Source organism: Sminthopsis crassicaudata, chromosome 6 (genome assembly GCF_048593235.1).
Source record: "Sminthopsis crassicaudata isolate SCR6 chromosome 6, ASM4859323v1, whole genome shotgun sequence".
Classification (NCBI taxonomy): Eukaryota; Metazoa; Chordata; class Mammalia; order Dasyuromorphia; family Dasyuridae; genus Sminthopsis; species Sminthopsis crassicaudata.
The window spans coordinates 51,091,284-51,115,119 of record NC_133622.1 but is presented as its reverse complement, the minus strand read 5'-3'; the positions used below and the strand labels follow the sequence as shown (position 1 = coordinate 51,115,119).

Below are 23,836 nucleotides of genomic sequence, written 5' to 3'. Positions count from 1 at the left end.
ACATTTTCTATAAAATTTCTTTTACGTAATTAATGTCTTCGAAAGTAACTCTGTGGTATCAAACATTTCTTCTAATTACATTCATTAGTGGCTTCTTGAGGAAAAGTTTTAATTAAGTTGTATAATGAAGATCAATATTCTTTGTGCGTCCATTGCAATTTACAAGAATATATACAGTTCTGAACAATTTAATTACTGTAATTGTAGTATAGAGAATGCTTAGTGACTGTCATATTGTTTTAAAAAAAAAGACTTTTTATCAATTCTGTAATAGATTTAGGGCATACATTTCTAAATTTCACAATTGCAAATTATCTCTTTCTAAAGTGTCTTATTTTTTAATAGCTGAGTTAAGTAAAAAAAAAAAAAAAAAGAGTATCATAGAAAGAGTGACTTCTGGGTCATACCATCATTTCCATAGCTATTGTATTGAACGAATACATTTGGTCTGTAGTGACCTGGAAGAGATAATATATTTTCTTTGCTAGTTTTTCTGTGAAATCCTAATCCTTTATCGGATTGCCTCTGAGATTTAGGCTTTATTTTTATACTGAGGAATTTAGGGTGAATAATGGTGAAACTGAATCATAAAGTAATAGAAACAATGGATTAATTGGCCTTGGCCAAGTCCCAGTGACTTCAAATTAATGAACATAAATTAGTTCATATAATAATATCATGGAGATGCAGTAAAGAAGTAATATGATGGGGAAAAAAGAGAATATCTCCATCTGAAGCACGGGGAATGTTTAGACAGGTGTTGTTAGATTTTTCAGAATCATTGATTCATGGCTTGAATCTTAACAGTAAATTTTCAGGTAATTCAATTTTATAAACTTACTACATAAACTAATAATATATATTATTTAATGTCATGAAATTTCTTTGTAACTTCCATCCATGTAACACATTTCATTGGAAGTTTTTAGAAATTTTAAAATATAGACCCATTTGAAAATTTTCAAAAGAACCATTTTGTATCATATGTGACTTGGGGGGTGGATTATAAGTTAATTTATAGCCTGATACCTTCAAAAATAGTTATTGTTCCTTCAATTTTCTAATATGAATGCCAAGTTATAAATTTTAAAGAGAGAAATCTTCTTTAGTTTTTACCAATATCCCTAATCTGCTGTGTTCTAAGTGTGTGTGTGTGTGTGTGTGTGTGTGTGTGTGTGTGTGTGTGTGTAGGGTGAATGGAGGAATCATTCTCTTATCTTTTCCTCTCCTTTTCTCCCTTTACCCCTTTTCTCAGCTTTCCAGATATTAACTTTATTGTAGAAATTCATCATCTGTAGATTAGTGGTATTTTTAAACTGATAGGAGGAAGCTCCAGGGAGAAGCAAGAAGAAACAAAATGGTACCTGAACTCCTGGTGGAGCAATAACTAGTAAGAGTGAATGGGGTTTTGCTTTAAGATGCTAACTTCTGGAGAAAAATAATTTTCCTCCCAGAAGGCCACGTTTCCTCCCTGAGAGGGCAAACTTTTGTCTTTTGTCCCTAGAGACTGTCAGCTCTATGCATCATGTTAATTACCTCTAGAAGTGTAGTATACAAACACCTCTGATCAAAATCCCTTTCTTTCTAGTATTGTAATGTCTCCTGCCTTTCCTCTTAGATTCTTTCAGGATATATACTGAGATTTATAGGGCTATATACCTGCTTCTTCCCAGTACTTTTAATGGGACTATCCCCTCTTTAACTGAATTCAACACAGCTACATAGTTACAGCAAATTTTTCTTCTTGTTGTTAGACACAATTTTGAACCATACTCTAATTCAGTAACTTCTAAGCTTCTTGAGGGTATGAGTTATATAACATAGGATCACAGATACAGAGATTGAACAGATCTTAGAAGCCATTTAATCTATTTGTTTTTGTTTTATTGATGAAAAATATCAAAATCCAAAGAAGATCACACAATTGGTTATATATGTATCATTGGCAGGATTCAAACCCAGTCCTGCCAGAATCCAAACTTTCTAATCTATCTATTGACTCATATTATATCTTAAACTTGGGCCTTTGAATATGTAGTCCAGTCAAGATAAAAGATAAGTCACAGATGTCATCTCTCTGGGGGCATAATGGGTCAAGTGCTAGAACTGGAGTCTGAAAGTTCTGAGTTCAAATGTAGCCTCAGACGTTTATTGGCCATATGATCCTAGGCTAGTCACTTTACTTTTATTTGTCTCAGTTTCCTCCCTTGTAATATTTATATTAAAATCACTTAGTACGTACTCAGCCGCATAGAAATGTTTATTTACTTCATTTTCTTTGTTTATGCACCGAACTTCTCTTTCTCAGTGATAAACTATGATGACTAATCTGATAATTATTGGTTGATATTATAATCTATGAAGGCAGTCCATTCTACCTTTTTCTCCCTTCTTACCCTCTCTCTCCCTCCTTTCTTTATTTCCCTCCCCCTCTCTCTCCCTCCTCTTCCTTTCTTCCCTCTTTCCCTCCCTCCCTTCCTTCCCTCTGTCTTTCCTTCTTTTCTTCCCTCTCTCTCCCCTTTCCTTCCCTCCCTCTTCTCCCCCTTCCTTCCCTCCCTCCTACCCTCCCTCTATCCTTCTCTCCCTCCATCTGGCCTTCCTTCTCTTCCTCCCTTCCTCTATCCTTTTTTCCATCCCTCCCTTCCTCCCTTCTCTCCTTTTCTCCATCCTTTCCTCCCTCCTTCCTTCCTTCCTTTCTTCATATAGTATGTGTATATATTTGTATAAATATATTTAAAGCTATGTTGATTCAAATTATCTATAAATATACCTATCTATTGCCACCATAATTAGAAAAATAATATTTCTCTATTAGATGTATTTTATACCATAGCAAACTTTATGAACAAGAGTTGATTGTAATATCAAAGAATAGAGCAGCCCTTTAAATCTAGTACCAGCACTGAGAACAGCAATCACTTTATTTGGCTTGGTTAAGTGTGTGTAGATTTATTTCTTAATTACACTTACTATTTGAACTACAGATTTCGGGTAATACCACAAAAAGTGTTATAAGCTTGGGAATAGTTTATTGCTATTTAATGTAAATTGTTTGCTAATTGTTTCCATAACAGCTTTTCAGAACAAAATGCAATGAGTTGAGCCATAATCTTATGGCTGCAGCTTAACTCAGAAATATAGTCTCAACTTGTGACATGATTGCTATTAAAAAAAAAAAAGTATGAATTGAATCTCATTTTAATAGTCACGTGGGAAAAAATAAACAGTGAGGAGAATGGCCTGTTTTTAGATTTTTTATAACATGTACTAATTTCTAAAAAAATATTTACTTAAAGGAATTTTCATCACTGAAATAATTTCTTTTAAAATGTTTTGTTTATAATGAATGGTTAATCTAATGTCAGTTTTTAAGATACTAAGGCAGGGTTCCAGAAGCTATAAGAATAGTAATTTATAACTTCTCTTTCATTCTTGTTTTGATGTTTTTCTTTCTTTCTTTTTTTTTTAGTGAATTTACTAGACTCACGCACAGTAATGGGGGATCTGGGATGGATTGCTTACCCAAAAAATGGGGTAAGTCTTTCAATATTTCTTTTCTTTGTAAGTAACAAGATGCATGAATAGTTTCTGTGTTAAGGTACATGTGATGATTTTAAATTCCCAGAAGAAACTTATTGTTAGGAGGAGCTAACAACAAAAATAAAAGCCAATCTATGTTTTGGAGGGTTTCTTGTTCAGAGGGGAAGCTCTGTTAAGAAAGGGCAGTAGCTCATTTATGGTTGCAATGTCTGCTTTTTTGTTATGAGAAAGGTTTTTGATGCAGGTTTCTAATTTTATTTTGTGATGCTTTGACAGAGGCTAGTTACTATTCAGAGGAAATGTTGCCAAATTATTTGAATTAATTTATTGAAAATAGAACATTTTAATTTATTGGTGATTTACTAGCATTATGCATTTATGTAACATAAGAAATAAAAGATGTATTGACATTATTTGTCTATTAAAATTGAATCAAATCCAGAGCCTGACTATTTTTATTTCATTCAATACAATGTAGAAGATAGACATTTTTATAATAGAGCTTCCATGATTTTCCATTGAACGAAAATTTTTCTCAAGTGTATAACTAAATCACATATCAAAGTTCCTCTTTTGAGGTTCCACAGAGGACTTTTTGAAGAAAATGTTTTCCCTGATAGACATTTAGTAATTAATCAAAATGTTTTTTGTTTGTTTGTTTGTTTTTGGTTTTGATCCATTAAAGGAAAAATATATCCTTTGCTAACTACTTGTCTTTATTTTTTTTTATTTGGGGGAATATTATTTAAGCAAGTGAATTAATTTTATATTTTTCATCATTATTTTTAAAACAATGATTATTCTTTAGATTAGTTCTATCTAGTTGAAAAAATTCCAAGTTGGAATTAAACATCTCTGCTACAAACATTTAGAAAACCTAAAGTTCTCTAATAGATATGTAATACTGATCATATTTCATAACTGAATGAATTTCTGGACTTTTAAGAGGTTGGATAAGTTTGCTGTTTTCCTTGATATAATAACTTGTGATTCTGATGTTTTTACTTATCTCAGTTACTGCTTGAGAATGTCTATTGAATCAAGGACTAGCATGATAATGCAACCTAAATATTTTATAGAATTTTCTATTTACTCTGATACTGTAATTGTATACTTTGGGGAAGAAATAATTATCTTCTATATATCAGCAACAACAACGAATAAGTGCAGTAGATAACGATGTTAAGAGAGCTTATTTCATTTGATTGTAGAAAAGTGAAAAAAAATTAAAATCAAGTTACAATGATTTGATTCAATTTAACAGGACATTGTAAATAAACTATTAAGTTGGACTTTGTATTTGATAGATGGCATTCAAAGTCAAAATAAATAAATAGTGTGTGTTTGTGTGTGTGTGTGTGTGTGTGTGTGTGTGTGTGTGTGTGTGTTTCTAACTGTAAGGATTTTTTTATTCTACTGGGGAAAATCAATATGAACACTCAAAAACAAATACAAATTATATGCATATTAAACACAAAATCATTTGTAATAACAGATTGTGTTGCTTTTTATGTGAATGTACCTGGCTAAAAATTCCAAGGCCAGAACAATGATCTCTGGATTATTCATACAACTGAAGTTTGTTTGTTTGTTTTTTTCTCATGATATTCCTTAGGGGCATGATGTTTGGAGGATCTGTTACTTTTCTGCTACTTAGATTTACAGTTTTAACTAATGTCTTCCAAAATCAGACCAAAACAAAGCAAAGCAAAATTAGACCTTTGTTTCCTTTTCTTCCCTGATTGTTCTATACAAGTTGGCTTCCTTTTCCTTATTGTTCCCCTGAAATTGGACCATACCCCAACATTTGATGTGCTTTGGTGTGCTTTTCAAGTATTCTTCATGGTCACTTTCCCTGTATTTATCATGCCTCCTCCTTGCTTCAAGGTTTAACCACAAAGCAGCTGTTTGGACAATTCTGCTCTTGTCTGTTCCTGCATTAGTCTTTTGTTTCTGTTTTAAAGCTTTTCCTAAAAGCTTAAAATGCTGGAATTTCAGAGACAGATTAGCCCTGAAATATAAAGCATTGCAGCCCTCTCTCTCCAGGTAAGGTAGCTGAGGCTCATATAAATTGAATGAAATGCCCATTATTTTGCAATTTAATGCCAAAACTGCTTCTTTCTTGATGTTTAATGTTTTGTGGTATATGTGACATTGTTACTTTTACTAAAGCAAATTAAATAATCAGAAGATTTGTATTTTGACTTGAATTAATAAATATATTAAAATCCACACCACTCTTTTAAAATCAGTTTTATTTGTTTAGAATTCCAAATTCTCTTTCTCTCAACTCCCCATTTTTCTGTCTATTGAGATATCAAGAAAAAATTAAATTCCATTACAAATATGTATAGTGAAGCAAAATAAAGTCCTATATTGGCCATATTTTTTTAAATAAAGGACAAAAAAAAAGGAAAGGAAAAGAAACAAAAATAAGTCTGCTTCAATCTGTGCTCTAAATCTATTAACTCTCTACTTGGAGTTGGATAAAATTTTCAGAATGGTGGATAATTAGTTCACATTACCTTTTATATAGAAATATTTTTTCAGTAGCCTCCATGTTGTGAAATATATTATGGGCCCCACTATATGGTGGCCCAATGAATCACCTAGGGTTTGTTTTTTGTGAATTTTGAAGAGTTTTTACCTCTTCTCTATTCCTCAGTCAATTCTCTGGATTCCTATTTCAACTTAATTTAGAGTAAATGTTCTTACTTTGCAATTTTTATTTATTGGTATAATCCATGTGACATATTTTATTTATTTGTCTTCAAAAGAAACAGAGATAGCTTAAATGAAGGTATCAATTTATTTTAGATTCCTCTATGAAAGAATGTGTTTTGAGTTAACTTGAAAGATTATTTGCTTTTTTGCACCATTTTCATAAAGGTTTCTTGTAAAGGCAGATTTAGTATGTTGGTTCTTAAATTAGGATTCATAAAGTTAAGGTTTTCACATTTAACAATTGTATTTTCATTGATTTAATTGAATAAATGATTGATTTTTATGTAATCCTATGAATTTTATTTTATGCATATGGAAACATTCAGAAAATATTTCATAGACTTCACCAGACTCCCAGTGAGGTCTTGGAGCAAACAAACAGAAACATTATGAGCTCTTACTTTAATGCAGTGGACTTAGATTCTTATGGACATGAACCATGTTTTGTCCTTTCTTTTTATCCCCAGTGCTTCATATAGTCTCTGACATTAGTAAATACTTAATAAATGCCTTTAGGCTTGTGTGAAATTATCATGTTATTCTTTTTTCCCATTAAATTGTTTTTTTTTCTTTTTTATTAATTTTATAATTATAACATTTTTGACAGTGCATATGTATAAATAATTTTTACAACATTATCCCTTGTACTCCTTCTGTTCCTAATTTTTCCCCTCCTTCCCTCCACCCTCTCCCCTAGATGGCAGGCATTCCCATACATATTAAATATGTTATAGTATATTCTAGATACAATATATATGTGCAGAACCAAATTTTGTTGTTGTTGTTGTTGTTGTTGTTGGTGTTGTTGTTGTTGTTGTTGCAAAGGAAGAATTGGATTCGGAAGGTAAAAATAACCTGGGGAGAAAAACAAAAATAATGCTAACAGTTTACACTCATTTCCAATGTTCCTTCTCTGGGTGTAGCTGATTCTGTCCATCATTGATCAACTGGAATTGGATTAGCTCTTCTCTATGTAGAAGATATCCACTTCCATCAGAATACATCCTCATACAGTATCATTGCTGAAGTGTATAATGATCTCCTAGTTCTGCTCATTTCACTCAGAATCAATTGATGTAAGTCTCTCCAAGCCTCTCTGAATTACTCCTGTTGGGTTATTTCTTACAGAACAATAATATTCCATAACATTCATATGCTATAATTTACCTAACCATTCTCCAATTGATGGGTATTCATTCATTTTTCCAGTTTCTAGCCACTACAAAAAGGGCTGCCACAAACATTTTGGCACATATAGGTCCCTTTCCCTTCTTTAGTATTTCCTTGGGATATAAGCCCAGTAGTAACACTGCTGAATCAAAAGGTAAGCACAGTTTGATAACTTTTTGGGCATACTTCCAGATTGCTTTCCAGAATGGTTGAATTCATTCACAACTCCACCAACAATGCATCAGTGTCCCAGTTTTCCCACATCCCCTCCAACATTCATCATTATTTGTTCCAGTCATCTTAGCCAATCTGACAGGTGTGTAGTGGTATCTCAGAGTTGTCTTAATTTGCATTTCTCTGATCAATAGTGATTTGGAACACTCTTTCATATGAGTGGAAATAGTTTCAATTTCACCATCTGAAAATTGTCTGTTCATATCCTTTGACCATTTATCAATTGGAGAATGGCTTGATTTCTTATAAATTAGTGTCAGTTCTCTATATATTTTGAAAATGAGGCCTTTTAGATACATCAATTATTATAAGAACATTGTCATGTAGACAATTTGAAGAATTTCAAAATATAAGAAAATACTCCAAGATGGGACAAAAAAGGATTTTGGGAGGGACTATGAGATGAAAGTTTAGAGACACGAAAAAAGAAGCATCTAGTATTTGACAGGATGAAAAAGGAAAACAATATCTACTGGGGGTGAGGAGAGGCAGAATAATGTGTTTGAAAGAAAGACTTAATATGAAGGGAAGTTTGTTCATGATATTTCTATAATTACTTATATATCAATAAGGAATTGAATGGCATAGCATGGTGAAATACTGGAGGTATGTGGTAGGGTTAGGATAGGTAGGGATGAGAAAAGAGGGAATAGGATAAGGGAATTATACATTTTGACTTATTTTATTTGTTTGATTTGATAGGGTCACCAAATCAAAGGTTAGGAAATTAAAAAGGTATACATTTTCTAGCCATGTGACTGAGTTTTATAATTGTTAGACCTCACTCCCAAGAGCCTTGTGAAGGTGAAATGTGTTTTCACTGAAGAAATAAGGGGAATCTAATCAAGCTCCATAAGTTTATAAATATCTAGCAATATATGGGTCTTCAGAGGTCTGACTGGGTCAAATGGAAGATCAAAAATAGATATTGCAGTGAAACAGTTTATAATAAAAATTTACAGTATGAATGTATATTCTAATTTTTATCCTTTTAAATATTTAATAAATTCAATATGTAACTTCGAAGGTATTCAACTTATCTGCCATTTGAACATCAAAGGCACATTGTTCCTGATCCAGATGCTAATCTAATTTTAAACAAACTTTGTTCAAAAACAATAATGCTCTTTTTAAGCGCTAAGACATCCATAAATTATCATATCTATCATCAAACAATAAAAATCATATCCCAGAAATTCATGAACATTTTTGCAATTTAAAAGCATAGCATTGATACAATTTCCTCATATATCAGTAGAATGGATATCATCCTACTCACAAAGCCAGTTTAATAACAGACAATTCCTACATTTAAGATTTCAATTTTCAATATGCATATATATATATATATATATATCATATACATCAAAATATATACATCATATACATATATCAATATCTATATTGAAATTAATATATGCATGTTATCTAGCATCTCTCTCTCAAATTTATTTTTTTATCCTTTTATTCCCTGTAATAATTTAAAGCCTTCACAATTCATTTGACTCTTATATCACATCAGCCACAACCTACAACATTATCAACTGTCTGCATATCATGTAAATGTTCATTTCCTATGATGTTTACACTCTGGTTTCTTTCCACTGGAATAAAATGCTACTTCACTTAGGGGTGGTTTTTTCTGTTTGTTTTTTTTATTTATTTATTTTTGGATCATGTTACTTTTTTTTTTCCAAAACTTCCAATGTTGCTCTTTTTTTTTTTTTTTTTCCATTTGTTGTTCTAAATGATCCCAAGTCATATTTGCCTACTTGAGTTTAGTGTATGTAGATTTTTCCCCATTGATTTCTCTAAGCTTCCTGCAGTACACGCTGGGAAACCCTGCCCAGGTCCTCTGAGTATTTGCTAGGAGCTGTGTGTGACATGCTCTGTTTTTATTTTTGCTTTACCTCTTTGACTCAGAGGAATAATTATGCGTTATAAACTTTTTCTTATAGTCATGTTAGAAGATGCTAAGATCGTTCATTATCCTTTATTCATCACTGCTAGAAAATTGACTTGTCAAATCATATTTTCAATTAAATGGGAAAAACAAATTTTACTGGTTTGGTAAAAGCTTTATTCCTTAGGGATTTGAGTGGGATTTATTTTATTTTATTTGTTTATAGATGGATCTGCTATCAATATTACTTTTCTTTGACATTATGGCATTTATGTAATCTCTTCATTTAGGATAGGTGTTAAAACAAACTAAGATTTAGATTAGTCAGCATGGTTTGTGGATACATTAACAGTATAGCTCTCTGAAGATTTGGCTGTAGCCAGAAAGGTTCCTACTAGATCCACTTATTCAGTGCTTGATGTTTAAGGGATGCATGGTGTGTTTTCCCAGCAGCTATGAAATAAAAGCAAGGCAATGGGGAAAAAGTAAGCATCAAGACACCACTGGATTGTTTTACTTAGTTTTGATTGTAAAGGACATTTTCAGATATGTATATTCCCGTGGCTTTGTTTTGAAGGAAGAAGATCCAAGGATAAAGTAAAGGAATGAGATGAATACTGAGCATAAGAAGGATAATAAAGATGAAAGTAATGCTGAAGTGGGTAAAAAGAAGCCATTAGTGGATATAGGAAAGCTTTTTATTTGGCCAGTGATGGAAAGAAAATAATTCTAAGGGGAGCAAATATTATTTTGTAGGATGTTAATGTCACAGTAATGAAGAGCCCAGAACAATCTAAAGCAGTTTTCTATTACACATTTTAAAGCAAAACGAAAAAACAAAAGGGAAAAATTACTCTCACTGACCACATTTTCCTTAAGGTAATTGAAATAAATAAATCTGCAAATTTGGAAGAGCTGTTAGCCATATATGAAGGCAAAATATTGTTTTTGAATTTCTCCATATTTAGACTTGTTTTAAAAAGCAGTTCTTCAAGACTTATAGCTACTTGATCCCATGTGAGACAAATGTCTTATTTAGTCCTTAGAACACCCAAGTATTTTCAAATGAAATTAGAAGTAAAAATCATTCCTACATAATAGTGATGAGACATAAATGCATTAATCCCATTGTGTAAACTAATTTGATAGGATTTTTATTAAGTTACTCTCTTTGCCAAGGTTTTCTGCCATTTTTACTAGGAGATGGCAACAAAAGGACAGTAATAACAACATTAATAACATTGTAGTCTTTCTTTGAACATCTGAAAGTACCTCTAACTCATCAGTTTTGTAATTCATGACATTATATTAAAATCAAAACAAAACAAAACCACTTGCAAAAACTCTTGCATAATGAATTGTATGGATTTGGGATATAAAAATATGCTGGTAGCAATGACACTAAATACTAATAGTTCAGAAATGTGTGGGGTACCAAGTTGTCTGCAAAGCATTTTATTCATGGCAATATTGTGAGGTAGGTAGTACAAATGTTATCATACTCATTTTGTACATGGATAATTCAAAACTGAAAGAGAAATGATTTCCCTGAATTTATCCAAGTAAATAGAATTTGAGATGTACAAAATTAAATCTTATTTCAAATTTTAAGTCTGATATTTTGCTTTGCTTATTTGATATTTATCTCAATTTGTTCTTGAATATATTTTTGAATATTAATTGGAAAGATCTAAAATATATGTAGTCCAATGTACCATGCAATGTCTTTTCTTTTTTTCTTTTTTTCTTTTTTTTTTTTTTAATAAACATTACTGATGACCCACTATCCAATTTCTGCTTAGTTAAAGCTTTACAATGATATAGAATTTATTACTTCATTTGGAAGTTCATTTCATTGTCAGACAGTTTTGTTTGGTAGACAATTATAATGTTGAACCAAAATAACTTACTTTAAAGATTACCAATTCTCTTCCCCAAAACAATATGATGAGGATTTGCTCTTTTCCACAGGGTCTTGCAGAATTTGTGCATTAGAAGGGATCTCAGCAGCAATTTAGTCCAACTTTTATTCCAAAGAAATACCCACTAAGACATTTTTCCAAAAGATGATCCCGTCCCTTTTTGAAGATCGTCAAAGAGAAGTAAACAACTATTGAGAAGCCATTTCTACTTCAGATTAGCTGTTAGTAATTTTTTTTCTCTTGATGTGAAAAGTTTTTTCTTTGCAAACTTTATCCTTTGCTGCTAGTTCTGACCTCTGGAATCAAGGGAATTTCCCACAAGATTACCCTTAATATATTTGAAGATAGTCATCATATACCTCTTCTGAATATTCTCTTCTCAAAACTAAACACCCCTAGTTTGTAATTTATTTGAGATCCTGTATCATACTAGCTGCCATGTTCTGAATTATCTCTACATCATCAATATCCCTCTTAGATTTGAGTGGAAAGAACTGAATGTAATACTCTAAATATGATTTGACCAGAAAAGAGCAAAACTGAATCCTTTTTATTTTCTTGGAAGCCATGCTTTATTAATGCTGACCATATCACACTATTGACTAATATTGAGCTAGGAGCTGACTAAAACTACTTTATATATTTCATGTAAATTACTGTCTAACCATGCTTCTTCCATCTTGTGACATTGAGTTTTTTTGACCCCAAGTATAAAACTTCATATTGATCCCTATTAAATTTTATCATATTAGTTAAGCCAGTGTTCCAGGCTGTCAGGATGTTTTTTTTTTTTTTCTTTTTTTCTTTATTTTTTTTAACCAGACTCAGCCATCTAACATATTGGTGTCCCTATGAGCTTCATTCCTTTTGGAAATCTGATAAATATATCATATTATCCTTTTAAGTCACTGATACAAATATTACATTTCAAAAGACCCTAAAACACTCTACTGGAGAACTTCTAAGTTGATGTTGAATATTTGATGAATATTCTGTGATGGTCATTTATCCAATTCTGAATATTTATATTGGACAATTAATTTCCTTCCAAAAAAACCTAAAGGGCAAGATTTTATATTTTTTTTCCTGTTCAATTTCATTTTTTTGACTTGAAATCAACTTTATAGTTTTAAAATTTCATTTTCTTAATTATTCTTGTTACTATTGTTCTTAGCTTTGTGCTATTTGAAAAGTTCATAATCATCTCTTTTCACTCTTTATGAAATAATTTAAAATATTTAAACAGAGCAGAATTCTGTGACTCTCTACTTATGAAATTAAATTCTCTCCAAATTAAAACATATTAATAGTTGGTCTTTTGACAAGTTTCTTCAGCTAAGTATGAATTCTAGCAGCACAATTCCTCTGGTCCACACTTATAATTTTATTTATATGGGTATGATGGGAGAACATTGAAATCAATATATACTGTGTCTACAGAATCCCTCTAATCCATCAATATTTTCAATCTATGAGAGGGAGGAAGAAGTAAAATCATTTATATGTACTCTTAATATAATTTCCTTATAATTTTTTGAAAATTATAGAGACTCTGGGGCAAATGGAATTTTATTCCGTCAATAAAATGTATTACACAAGGCAGTTAAAAGGCTAAATCCCAATTCTGGTCTGTCTTATATTGTTTTGTCATTGAAAAGTTTGGTGTCTTTTTATAGTGATTTTTAATTTTCTAAGAATTTTAGCAGGAAAAGATCAATGACGTAGAATATATATTTTTTCAGATCATAGTGAGGAGTCAATTATGCCATAACTGAATTTGACCCTAATTTTCCAGACACTGATATAGGTTTTTGGTACTTGATGGGTCAAGGATTTCATTCACATAAATTCAATAAGCATTGATTATGTACTTACAGCACTCAAACTACTATTCTATGTGCTGAAGATGCAAAGCTCAATACACAAATTTCTTTCTCCAAGAAATCTACATTTCATTGGAGTGATGTCATATGTATAAGTAAATGCTACATAGATACAAAGCAAAGAAAACAATTCTAAGACATGCAATTGCATTATATATTAAAATATATGTGGACAGATATATGTATGTATTTATGTATATATGTGCATTTTACTTATGTATTTAAAATATTGGTATATATTGGTAGATATTTCAATATCTATCATCTCTCTCTCTTCCTTTTTCTCTTTCTATCTCTTTTTGGTAAAAGCTTAGTGAAGTTTTAAGCAATTAAAGTTTAAATTTGTACTAAGACTTGGGATGCCTTGTGTGTATGGATGCAAATATGTATTACATGCATACACACATACATATGTATATGAACATACATGAATATGTTTATAGTTTTTAAAATAAAATGTTATGATTCAGAGATGTTAAATAATATGCTCAAGATTAGATTGTAATTTGCCAGGGCAGAATTCAAACCTAAATCCTTTAAGCTTAAATTCATATTTTTTCATGTTAATGTTTTGCATCCCATTTTCCTCCTAGATATTAATGAAGAAGTTACAATGATGAACCTTTTAAAAGATCCTATAAAGGAAGCTCCAAGAATCTTTCTGTTTTAATTTCATTGCTGTTTATCATTAATCTTTTGTTACTATCTTTAGGGTTTTTAATCCATGAGATAATAGTTGCATAGAAGTTAATCTGAGTTAATTTTCAAAGCAAAGTCCTTTATATATTGGGATTTGTAATCTCCCACAATATATGTGTGTATGTGTGTGTGTGCTGTAGTTCTATAACATTCCCTTTGATTATTTTCACTAAAAGAAAGAGAAGAATGAACTTTTAAGGCTCTCAAGTATTTTGAGATCTCTTAATTTTCTGCCATTATATCTTGGTGTTCTCTTCTTTCCTCTTTTATAAAAATATATCTATCCTCCCTGCCTCTATTCTGCTATTTTGATACACAAGGCTTCCAAAAATATTAGACAGCTTGATCTACTCATTATCATTTTTAAATATATTCACACATTCTTTTCTCTGAACTAAAATCCTTTTCCAAATTTTCAGCCCATACATCCCCAGTCTACATGTCTTTTAAAGCCCAGCTCAATACCATTTCTATAAAACTTCAGGCTAATTCAGTAAGGAATAATTTTTCCATCTTTAAACCAGAGCACATATTTTTTTCATTTGATAATGCACCACATAATGCCTTGCATTGGTAATGAAATTTTAAGGATTTACACTTTTCTCATAACCAGCTACATGATATTTTAAAGTCCTGCTTATATCATCAGCCCTTATGCATCTCTTAGCTAACATCATAGAACCTTTAACATAGAAGGTGTACCACTTTGGATCAATTAAAGAATATTAGTTAAAAACATTAGGCAGAACATCATGTCCCAATTAAATACTAATTCATCTATATTTTGATTATTTCAGTCATCCATTCAGTCAATCATTGAATAATCAGTCTGATAAGAGATATTCAGATGTTAATATGATCAGAGTAACTCTTCAAGTTTCTGGTCTGGAAAAGTGTATTAACTTGATGCCTGTCAGCATGTTTCCCATATAATAAGTGAATTATTTGTTAAAAGAACAAATTAGGGATATTCATAATGACAACTCTCAATTCAACAACCTTTTATTAACCATGTCTTAGAATGTTGGAAATACATAAGTAAAGATCCATCCCTGGCCTCAAGGAGCTGGCATTCCGTTAGTCACATCTTTAAGAAACTATTTATGTCCTATATACTCATTTTAGAAGGGTAAAATATTTGTAGGAAGATTTTATTCAAAAGTAAACAAAATAAAAAATCTGATGTTAAAAGGACTTAAAGCTTCTATAATTTTGGGAGTAATTTGTTGTCATAAAACATTTACCTTTCCAATGTTTCTGGAAAAGTAAAGCATTATTTTGAAGTCTTTATTACCAGCTGATTTCTTAATAACAGGCCTGCCCAATATGGAGAAAACATGAAATATTTCCTAATTCCCCATGACAAAAAATGATATTTATCCTATCCTTTGTCCTCATGGCAGAGCATTAGATAGTTCAGTATTTAGGCCCCCTTTCTTCAGGTTTTGACCCTTTTCATCTACAATGGAAATTCCTGTGTTCCTCTGTGTAATTCTGTTTTCCTTTGTATAATTATAGCTCATGCCTACACCTCTTTGTTTGGTATAGGCATGATACAATAATATCCTATTAGCTCATTCTTCCCTTGGAGTTTAAGAAAAATCACTCCTGTGATTGCTGACCTGGTTATGAAAGTCCCAGTGCTGCTCTTAAAGTCAAATCTCTTGCCTAGGATGAAGTCAGTAAAAACAAAACAAGAAAAGAAAAGAATACATGTACCCATGCACTATATATATATATATATATATATATATATATATATATATATATATATATATAAAACACATGCATATGTATATATGTGCATGTATGAACACATATTTGAAACAGAAGCTGAGGTGAATACATTAGAATATACTAGGTTATATACTACAATATATAAGGTTATATGCAATGTTCTTAAATTATTTCAGTACATTTACAATTAATTTTGGATATTTTATTGTATTCCCCCATATTTTAATATTTTTAATAAATACCCACTCGGTTAGATGTTGATATTATTTTGGGGGGTTGTTTGTTCCTTTATTTTCATTGGTGTAGAAGACTGACATCTCCTTATGTAGATCAGCAACTCATCTGACAAATAGTATTAGAAAGTTGTCTATAGTAGTGAGAGGTTCACTAACTCTGTTCACACAGAGGATGTCAAAGGATCTACTTGAACCTAGTTCTTCCAATTGCAAGACAAGCCCTCCATCTCTGATGTCATGCTGCCTAATTCAATTACATTTCTTAAAATTGAATTTAGGCTCATCCATTAAAAAGATGTACAGACACTTAATTAATTTTAGAAAGTCCTCCCTACTTTCTCCTCAACCCTAAACAATTTAGGATAGGATAGTTGCCAAGGCATCCTGCAGAATATATCATTTTAAGTACAAGTATGAATCGTGGGGCGTGCAATGGCTCTCTTAGTTGATTATAACATGCAAATTTGCCATAAGCCCGTAAATCATAGTCACTGCTGTGATTATAAATTATTACAATAATACAAGATTACTCAGTTTGTGTGTCACAAATCCTCCTAGCCTGTACAATTAAAGACATAACCACAAGTATAATCCTGCAAGATAAAGTCACTTCATTAAATAAGTTCCTTCTGGTTTACTGTTTGCTTTATTCTGATGCCAGACTGAATAACTGAATTTCCTTGTATAATTAACTTTAATGGTGGTAGAGCAGCATTTTGTCTTCCTTATCATTCTGGAGCTGATTTCAAGTCTGTAAGAAATACAGATGAAGATTATGGTGATAATCAAGGAAAACCATGATAATTTTTAGGCTGGTGTCAAGAAGATCTTTGATTACCAAAGAAAGAATAAGACCATAATAGATGGCAAACTTATGATTGGATTAACAAAATACTTAACAGTTAGCTGTATATATATATATATATATATATATATATATATATATATATATATATATATATACACATATATATGTATATATACATATACAATACATATACATACACACATATGTATATATGTGTGCATATACATATATGCAATTATATATATGGGTGATTATGTATATATATATATATATATATATATATATATGTATGTATCTATGACTGTCATCAGGAAAATCAATTTCATCCTTTAGTTGGTAAAATCTATAGCTAATATTCCCTTGTAAATTACTAATGGGTAAAATATCCAAGAAAACTGACAGTAAATTTTAACTGATCAAGGCTTCATGATGAACTTGAATTATCTTCAATAAATATGAATGTGTTTCCAAATTATAATGTAACCAGAGAATCATGTTTCTAGTTTGGGATAGTAAGAAAGGGAAATTTTCAGTTAAGATAAAATTGGACAAATAGTAGTAAAACATTTTGTTTCTTAAAGAACTGAGTATATTATAATGGAAAGAACAGAGGACTAGCAGTTAGGATATTTGAGTTATTGTCTTAGCTTTGCTATTAACTAAATTTGTAACCTCTCTTGACTCATTACAATTCTATACAGTTCAGTAAGTATTTATTAAGCAATTATTAACCATTGTGTGCAATGTACTTTGCAAGACACTGTATGCAAAGACAAAAATGAAATATACTCTGTCTTCCAGGTGACTGAATTCTATTAAGGCTATATAACATATACAGATAAGTAAATACAAAATATTACAGTCATTAAAACTAGTTTTCAAAAGAAAGTACATACCAAAATCTATGAAGAACAGCCCAAGGTTTTAGCATAGTACTTGAATAGTATTTGAAGGAAGGTAAGGGATCCAATGGCTAGATGTAGAAATGGAATGCAATTCATATATAAAAACAAACAAATAAAAACCTGTCCGAAGATATATTTATAGTAGATGGAATGCCATCAAATGAGGAACATCTAGCAAACTAGTTTAATTAGAAGAGAGTGGAATAAAAGAGACTACAGTAAGCCTAGAAAGGTAGATGGAAACTAAGCTAATAACGATTTTAAACATTAGAGTGTGATTTTCTTATGTTATATTACTACAATAGTAAGATATTGACTATTTTGCAGTAGATGATTGATATCAGATTTATGCTTTAGGAATATCAGTATGTGGAGAAAGAATTGAAGCTGAAATATAGTGGAAGCATGGAGACTTCTTAGGAAATTATGAAATAGTTTACAAAAAAGGTGAGGCTTGCATTTGGATAGATATATAAAGGTAGAGAGACAATGATGGATGTTAGAGACATTTTGTTGGTAGAATTAAGAAGACATGATATCTGTTATAAGATGAGAATTGTGAAAGAGATGAGAACAAAAGGTAGCTGAAATCTGGGAAACTATTTCATCAGAAACAGAGAATATTTTGGGGGAGAAAAATATGAATCTTTATTTTGAGTATATTGAATTTGGGATATGTATTGGACATCGACAATGAATATCACCTCCTTGTTTTTTCAATCAAGCAATAAGAATTTTAAATGTCTACTGTGTATGAGGTGCTAAGTACTGGTGAAACAAAGGCAGAAACAAAATAGATTTTTGTTTGTTTTTTTTTTACAAAATTGTAATTTATTTACAAGACTAATACTTTGTAATTTGGATATGAGATATCAGGAAGGATAGAGAAACCTCATGTTGATTGTGCTTCTTGAATTGAATTTTGAAAAAAAAAAGTTAGGAATTTTAAGAGAGATGAGGAAGGAGTGCAAAGCACTTCAGAGCATGGGATATCTTGTATGAGAAGGCAAGTTATGGGTGATGAACAGCACCCAAGTGAAATGCTTTTTCCAAGATCATACAAGTGACATATAACCTTGTTTCTTCCTGGCTTTCTTGACTTTCAGGAAAATTGGATAGGTCCTAGATAGTGCCTAGAAATTAGAAATTAGAAATTAGAAAATTAGAAATTAGAGATAAGTACAGAAAGAGACAACAAGGATGGCTAAAGACAAATATATTTTTGCCTTTACTTTAATTTCACCTACCGTGTCAACCACCTCTTTCCAGTTTGAAAGATAACCTGATAAATTTTCTAGAAAAAGAAGTACTGATTTCTCAAAAGTGACTAAGATTAAGTGATTAAATTCATCTAATTGTATTGTAATGAAAAGAACAATGGATTGAAGATCTAGATATGTTGATCACAGATTTATGATTGCAAACAAGCTCACAGTTTCCACATTTGTCAGATATGAGAGTAGATGAATGCTAGCTAGATTAAATGATCTTTATGTTCTAGCTCTAAATTTGAAAATTATATGATAATTGTCTTATCAAAGAGCATAAAAAAGCAATTCTGACTAAGGAAGTTACAGAATGGAACAGGCATTTATTACCTTCTCTATACAATGTAACTGCAATGAGAAAATGAGTAGTTTAACTCCACTATTTGTTTAAGAGTGCATCTTTCCTACTATCTCTGGAGATGTTTTGTTGATAGAATAAGAAAGAGTGCCGTGACTCTCAAACAAGCATGTCCTATAATGTCTTAATGAAGTTAATATCAGTTGAATATCTCATTTCTTAAAAAATATTTCTATAAATATTTAATTTGAATCATCAAATGTCATATTTATGGCTTTTAGTTTCAAAATTAGGTTGTCCCTTTATACCAATAAGTATTTAAACAAACACTTTTACACATATACACAAATTATATATATATATATATGTATCTATATATATCTATATCTATATATATATTTAAAATATAAACATAAAACAAATTATATACACTAGCTAATATCATAGATTTTAGTTGTCAAGTTCACCTTATTACTATTAACATATTTTTAAAATGCTAATGTATATAATTAATATTTAGAAATAAACCTAAAAATGAATATGTTCGTAGTTCAGCAACTCTTTTCCAAATATTCTTATGTATGTTTCAGTATTTCAAGATTGTATAAGATAGAATATTGCAAATATCCATTCTATTAGCAGTTGTTCACTGTAAGGTTGGAAACCAAAATAATTTTAGCCTTATAGAAAATTATAACATATATGAAAAATCAGAGACATATACATACTTTTATATACACTTTATATATACAGAGACATAAATGCATATTTGTATGGATACAAGTATGCATTTATGTCTCTGTATGTATTGATAACTCAATACTAAAAGTCAGTCTTCATATCTTAAATTTTTAGTTTTTAAGAATAGATGTAAATATAGGCTCCTTTTTATGTTAAGGTTAATGGTGTAGACAAGCAGAATGGCATAGGGCTAAAGACCTACCTCTAAAATCAGGAAAACTTAAGGACTTCAACTTTTTTTTTTCCATTATAGTTGTATGGCTATACATACATACATACATACATACATACATACATACATACATAACTTCTCTGAGCCACAGCTAACTATGCTATAAACAAGTTGCTTTTTTGTAGTTGTAGAGAGTTTATATACCAGAAACATTTATATAGATGAAATAGTTTCAGACCAATAAATAGTGGATTTGGCAGTCAAATATCTGTTCAGTTATATGTCGCATATTTACTATTTTATTATGATGATTTTAACTCTATAAAAATTCAGAATACCAATTTAGTTGGAATTATTTTTTCTTCCATTTCAAATAGACACTAATTGAAAGGAGCATATGATTTAATGAGCATACATGTAATCACAACAATAACAACTCTTTTAGATTTTTATTTAAATTCTACCTCAAACTTTATTTCTGGCTTCTGTAAAATAGGTCAATTCTTCATTCTCTCTAGCAATGAGAGGATGAGCCTCAAAGGAGGATTGGGTAAAAATAAATATTAAATAACTTTCAATTAGGAGATAGCTTAATGTGCCCAAATGTCATTATAATTTGCATTATTTAATGATTCAGAGAAGTGACAATTACATTTTTGCTAAAGTAACTTTATTGCAAATACAAATACTATAGATTATATACATTCTATACATTGACATATATTTTTATATGAGAGCCAGAATACTATATGATTTTTAAAAAGCAGATGCATGTACATTGGATTAATTTGTAATGTTGGGGAAAAAAACATACAAGAAAAGTTAGTTCTCTTAAAAAAAAAAAAACTTTCTCTAATTCAGTTTATTGTTATATTTAGTATGATTTTCCTCCAGAGCTTAGTGCTCTAAATTGCCTTTGTATTCAATGATTTATGGATGGGAGCACACATTATTAGAAAGCTTTATATATTGTACCACAAGGAGATAACTTTTGAAAATCAGAATAACATTCTCTAAGTTATCTAAATCCTAAATTTCATTGAAGCCGTATTTAATAATAATGGTTTTGATTAAACAATTTAATTTTTGGAGGTAATTTCACCTATGCTAATAAGTCTTTTTTTAACTTGCAATTGGTTTTAAATGGATGTTTTGTTTATTAAGTTTGTTTCTTTGATTATAAAATAATCATTTTCATCAGTTTGGAATATTTAAAAATGACTTGTTAATGCATTGTAATACTGTGAGCAAGTTGTTATGATTGAAAACATAACAGTGGGATTTGTAATCATTCCCACAGGGAAATATACTGTTTAATAATAATAAATGAGAGTTCTTGCCCCTGTCTGTATTCAGCAAATTGGCAATCCATCAGTGCATGATGACCAAAAACCTGTAGTGAATTTCTAAATCAACAATGAGTAAGGCTTTGATGAATGACTGGTAAATCTCAACTGAGTACAAGGTTCAATTATAAAATCACCAACATTTCTGGAACTTTCAAACTTTATAATTTTTTTCTTCTTTATATCTTCTTGCATTGTGTAAATGATCAGAATCTGTATTTTTACACATACAAAAATAAATTTCACCTTTATGGCACCCTTTGAGGTTTTCATGGTCCTGCCTTATAAACTCTCAGTAGGATAGCAAGTATAAATACTATTACTTCCATATTATAAATGAGGGAAGTGGGACCTCTAATAGTGTGTTTCTGAAAGACTCATCTAGGTTTCCACAACTGGGAAGTATCAGAGCTAGAATTGCAACACATGTCCTCCGACTCCAAGATGAGTCTCTTTCCACAGTTTCTGGCCACAGCTCATCCCGAATAACCCCAACATTTTCTACTTTCCCTATATTTTCAGAAATCTCAATATATTTTTCTTAACCCAACTTTATTACCCTAGAATCATGTTTTGTTAATTTGATAATAATTGGGATTCCTGAGTGTTTCTCATTCTTTTAGAAAATGGCTTCAATCTGTCTAGTATTTTTCCTAGGTTAGAGATATGGCAGTTGAATTTATGATCTTAAACTTAGGCCTTTCCTAGACTATGTGACATCATTTTATTCTATTTTAAAAATCATAATTTATAATAGGTAGCATTTATAAAGTGATTTTTATAGATCAGCCACTGTACTATACATTTTACAATTATTACTTCACAACCCTGTGATGTAGGCTTTATTTTTTCAGATGAGGAAACTGAGGCAGACAGAGGCTAAGTGACTTGTTCAGTATCATATAGATAAAAAATGTCTGAGGTCAAATTTGACTATATATATATATATATATGTGTGTGTGTGTGTATGTGTATATATATATACATATACATATATATATATATATGTATATATATATATATATGATAGATAGTTTTTAGAATTCACCTTTGCAAAACCTTGTGCTCCAAAGTTTTCTTCCTCCCTCTTCTCACCCATTCCCTAGAAAACAAGTGATCCAATATATATTAAGCACATATAATTCTTTTATATATATTTCCACATTTATTGTGCTGCACAAAAAAAAATCAGATCAAAGTAAAAAATGAAAAAAAAAACAAAGTGAAAATACTATATTGTGATCCACATTCAATCGCTATAATCCTCTTTCTGGATGCAGATGTCTCTTTCCATCCCAAGTCCATTGGGATTGGTTTGAATCACCTCATGGTTGAAAAGGACCACATCCAAGGGAGTTGATCAGTATTTAAATTCTTCTTGTCATGAATTTCAGAGAACTTGCCAATCTGCATCAGTAGAAGGAACATAGTTCTTGTACCTGTTAAATTACAGGTTCAGGCATTTTTCTTATCATATCTAGTTTGCTAGAATATTTTCAATTCAAGTTAGTAGAAACAATAAGGAATGCAGCATAAGAAAAGATCATTATCACAGAGTGTCTCCCATCAATCTATACTTTTTCACTAAGTATTTTGAGAACGAGAAACAAAAGAATATAGATGATTTGATTTCAACCCAGTTAGTTCTACTGAAGTTGTCCTTATGATTACATAAGGTTAGAGAGCAGTCTTAGATTGGTATACTGACATATATACTATTTGTAAAATCTTGCTTGTGACAATCTTAAATGAGTATTTGGAAGTTCTTATTCATGTGGGAGAGTATTTGGGGGGGGGCTTTTTAATAATGTGATCTGCTTGGTCAAATTCTTAGAAATACATATTAAGTCCCTGTCTTAAGAGACTTAAAAGTGGATTTTGGATATCCAGGGAGATATAAAACATTAGGCAAGCTATTTCTCCTCCTTGACCTTAGGTTACCACATCTTTAAAATTCAGGTGGGGAACTGGGTGGTCTCTAAAGCCTATTGTGGCTTTAATTTTAAGATCCAATGTCTTTCTGAGGTTGTAGAGTTAGAATAGTGCTGGGGCAGCATTAATTCAAGGGGTGTGGAGGAGAAGAGTGGCAAATCAAACTTCGACTATGGGTTTCCTGTGTACTTGACATAACTTTAATAAAGAACTTAAACTTCCCTAAGGATTGTTATGTTAAAAATGTGGTACTTCTGCAAATAAGTGGAGCATTGGAGTAGCTGAAGACTTCTTAAAATAATATTCTGGATTCTTATA

At 30.8% G+C, this 23,836-nt stretch overlaps 1 protein-coding gene across 12 annotated transcripts in view; it reads left to right on the top strand.

Annotated features, from left to right (window-relative positions):
• Nucleotides 1–23,836, top strand: part of EPHA5 (EPH receptor A5) — a 471,809-nt gene that overhangs the window by 28,371 nt on the left and 419,602 nt on the right. For all 12 annotated transcript variants that reach the window (XM_074272342.1, XM_074272341.1, XM_074272344.1 and 9 more), the window contains one exon: nucleotides 3,470–3,534. In XM_074272342.1, the coding sequence (XP_074128443.1) occupies nucleotides 3,470–3,534 (65 nt within the window). The remainder of the gene's footprint in view (nucleotides 1–3,469; nucleotides 3,535–23,836) is intronic.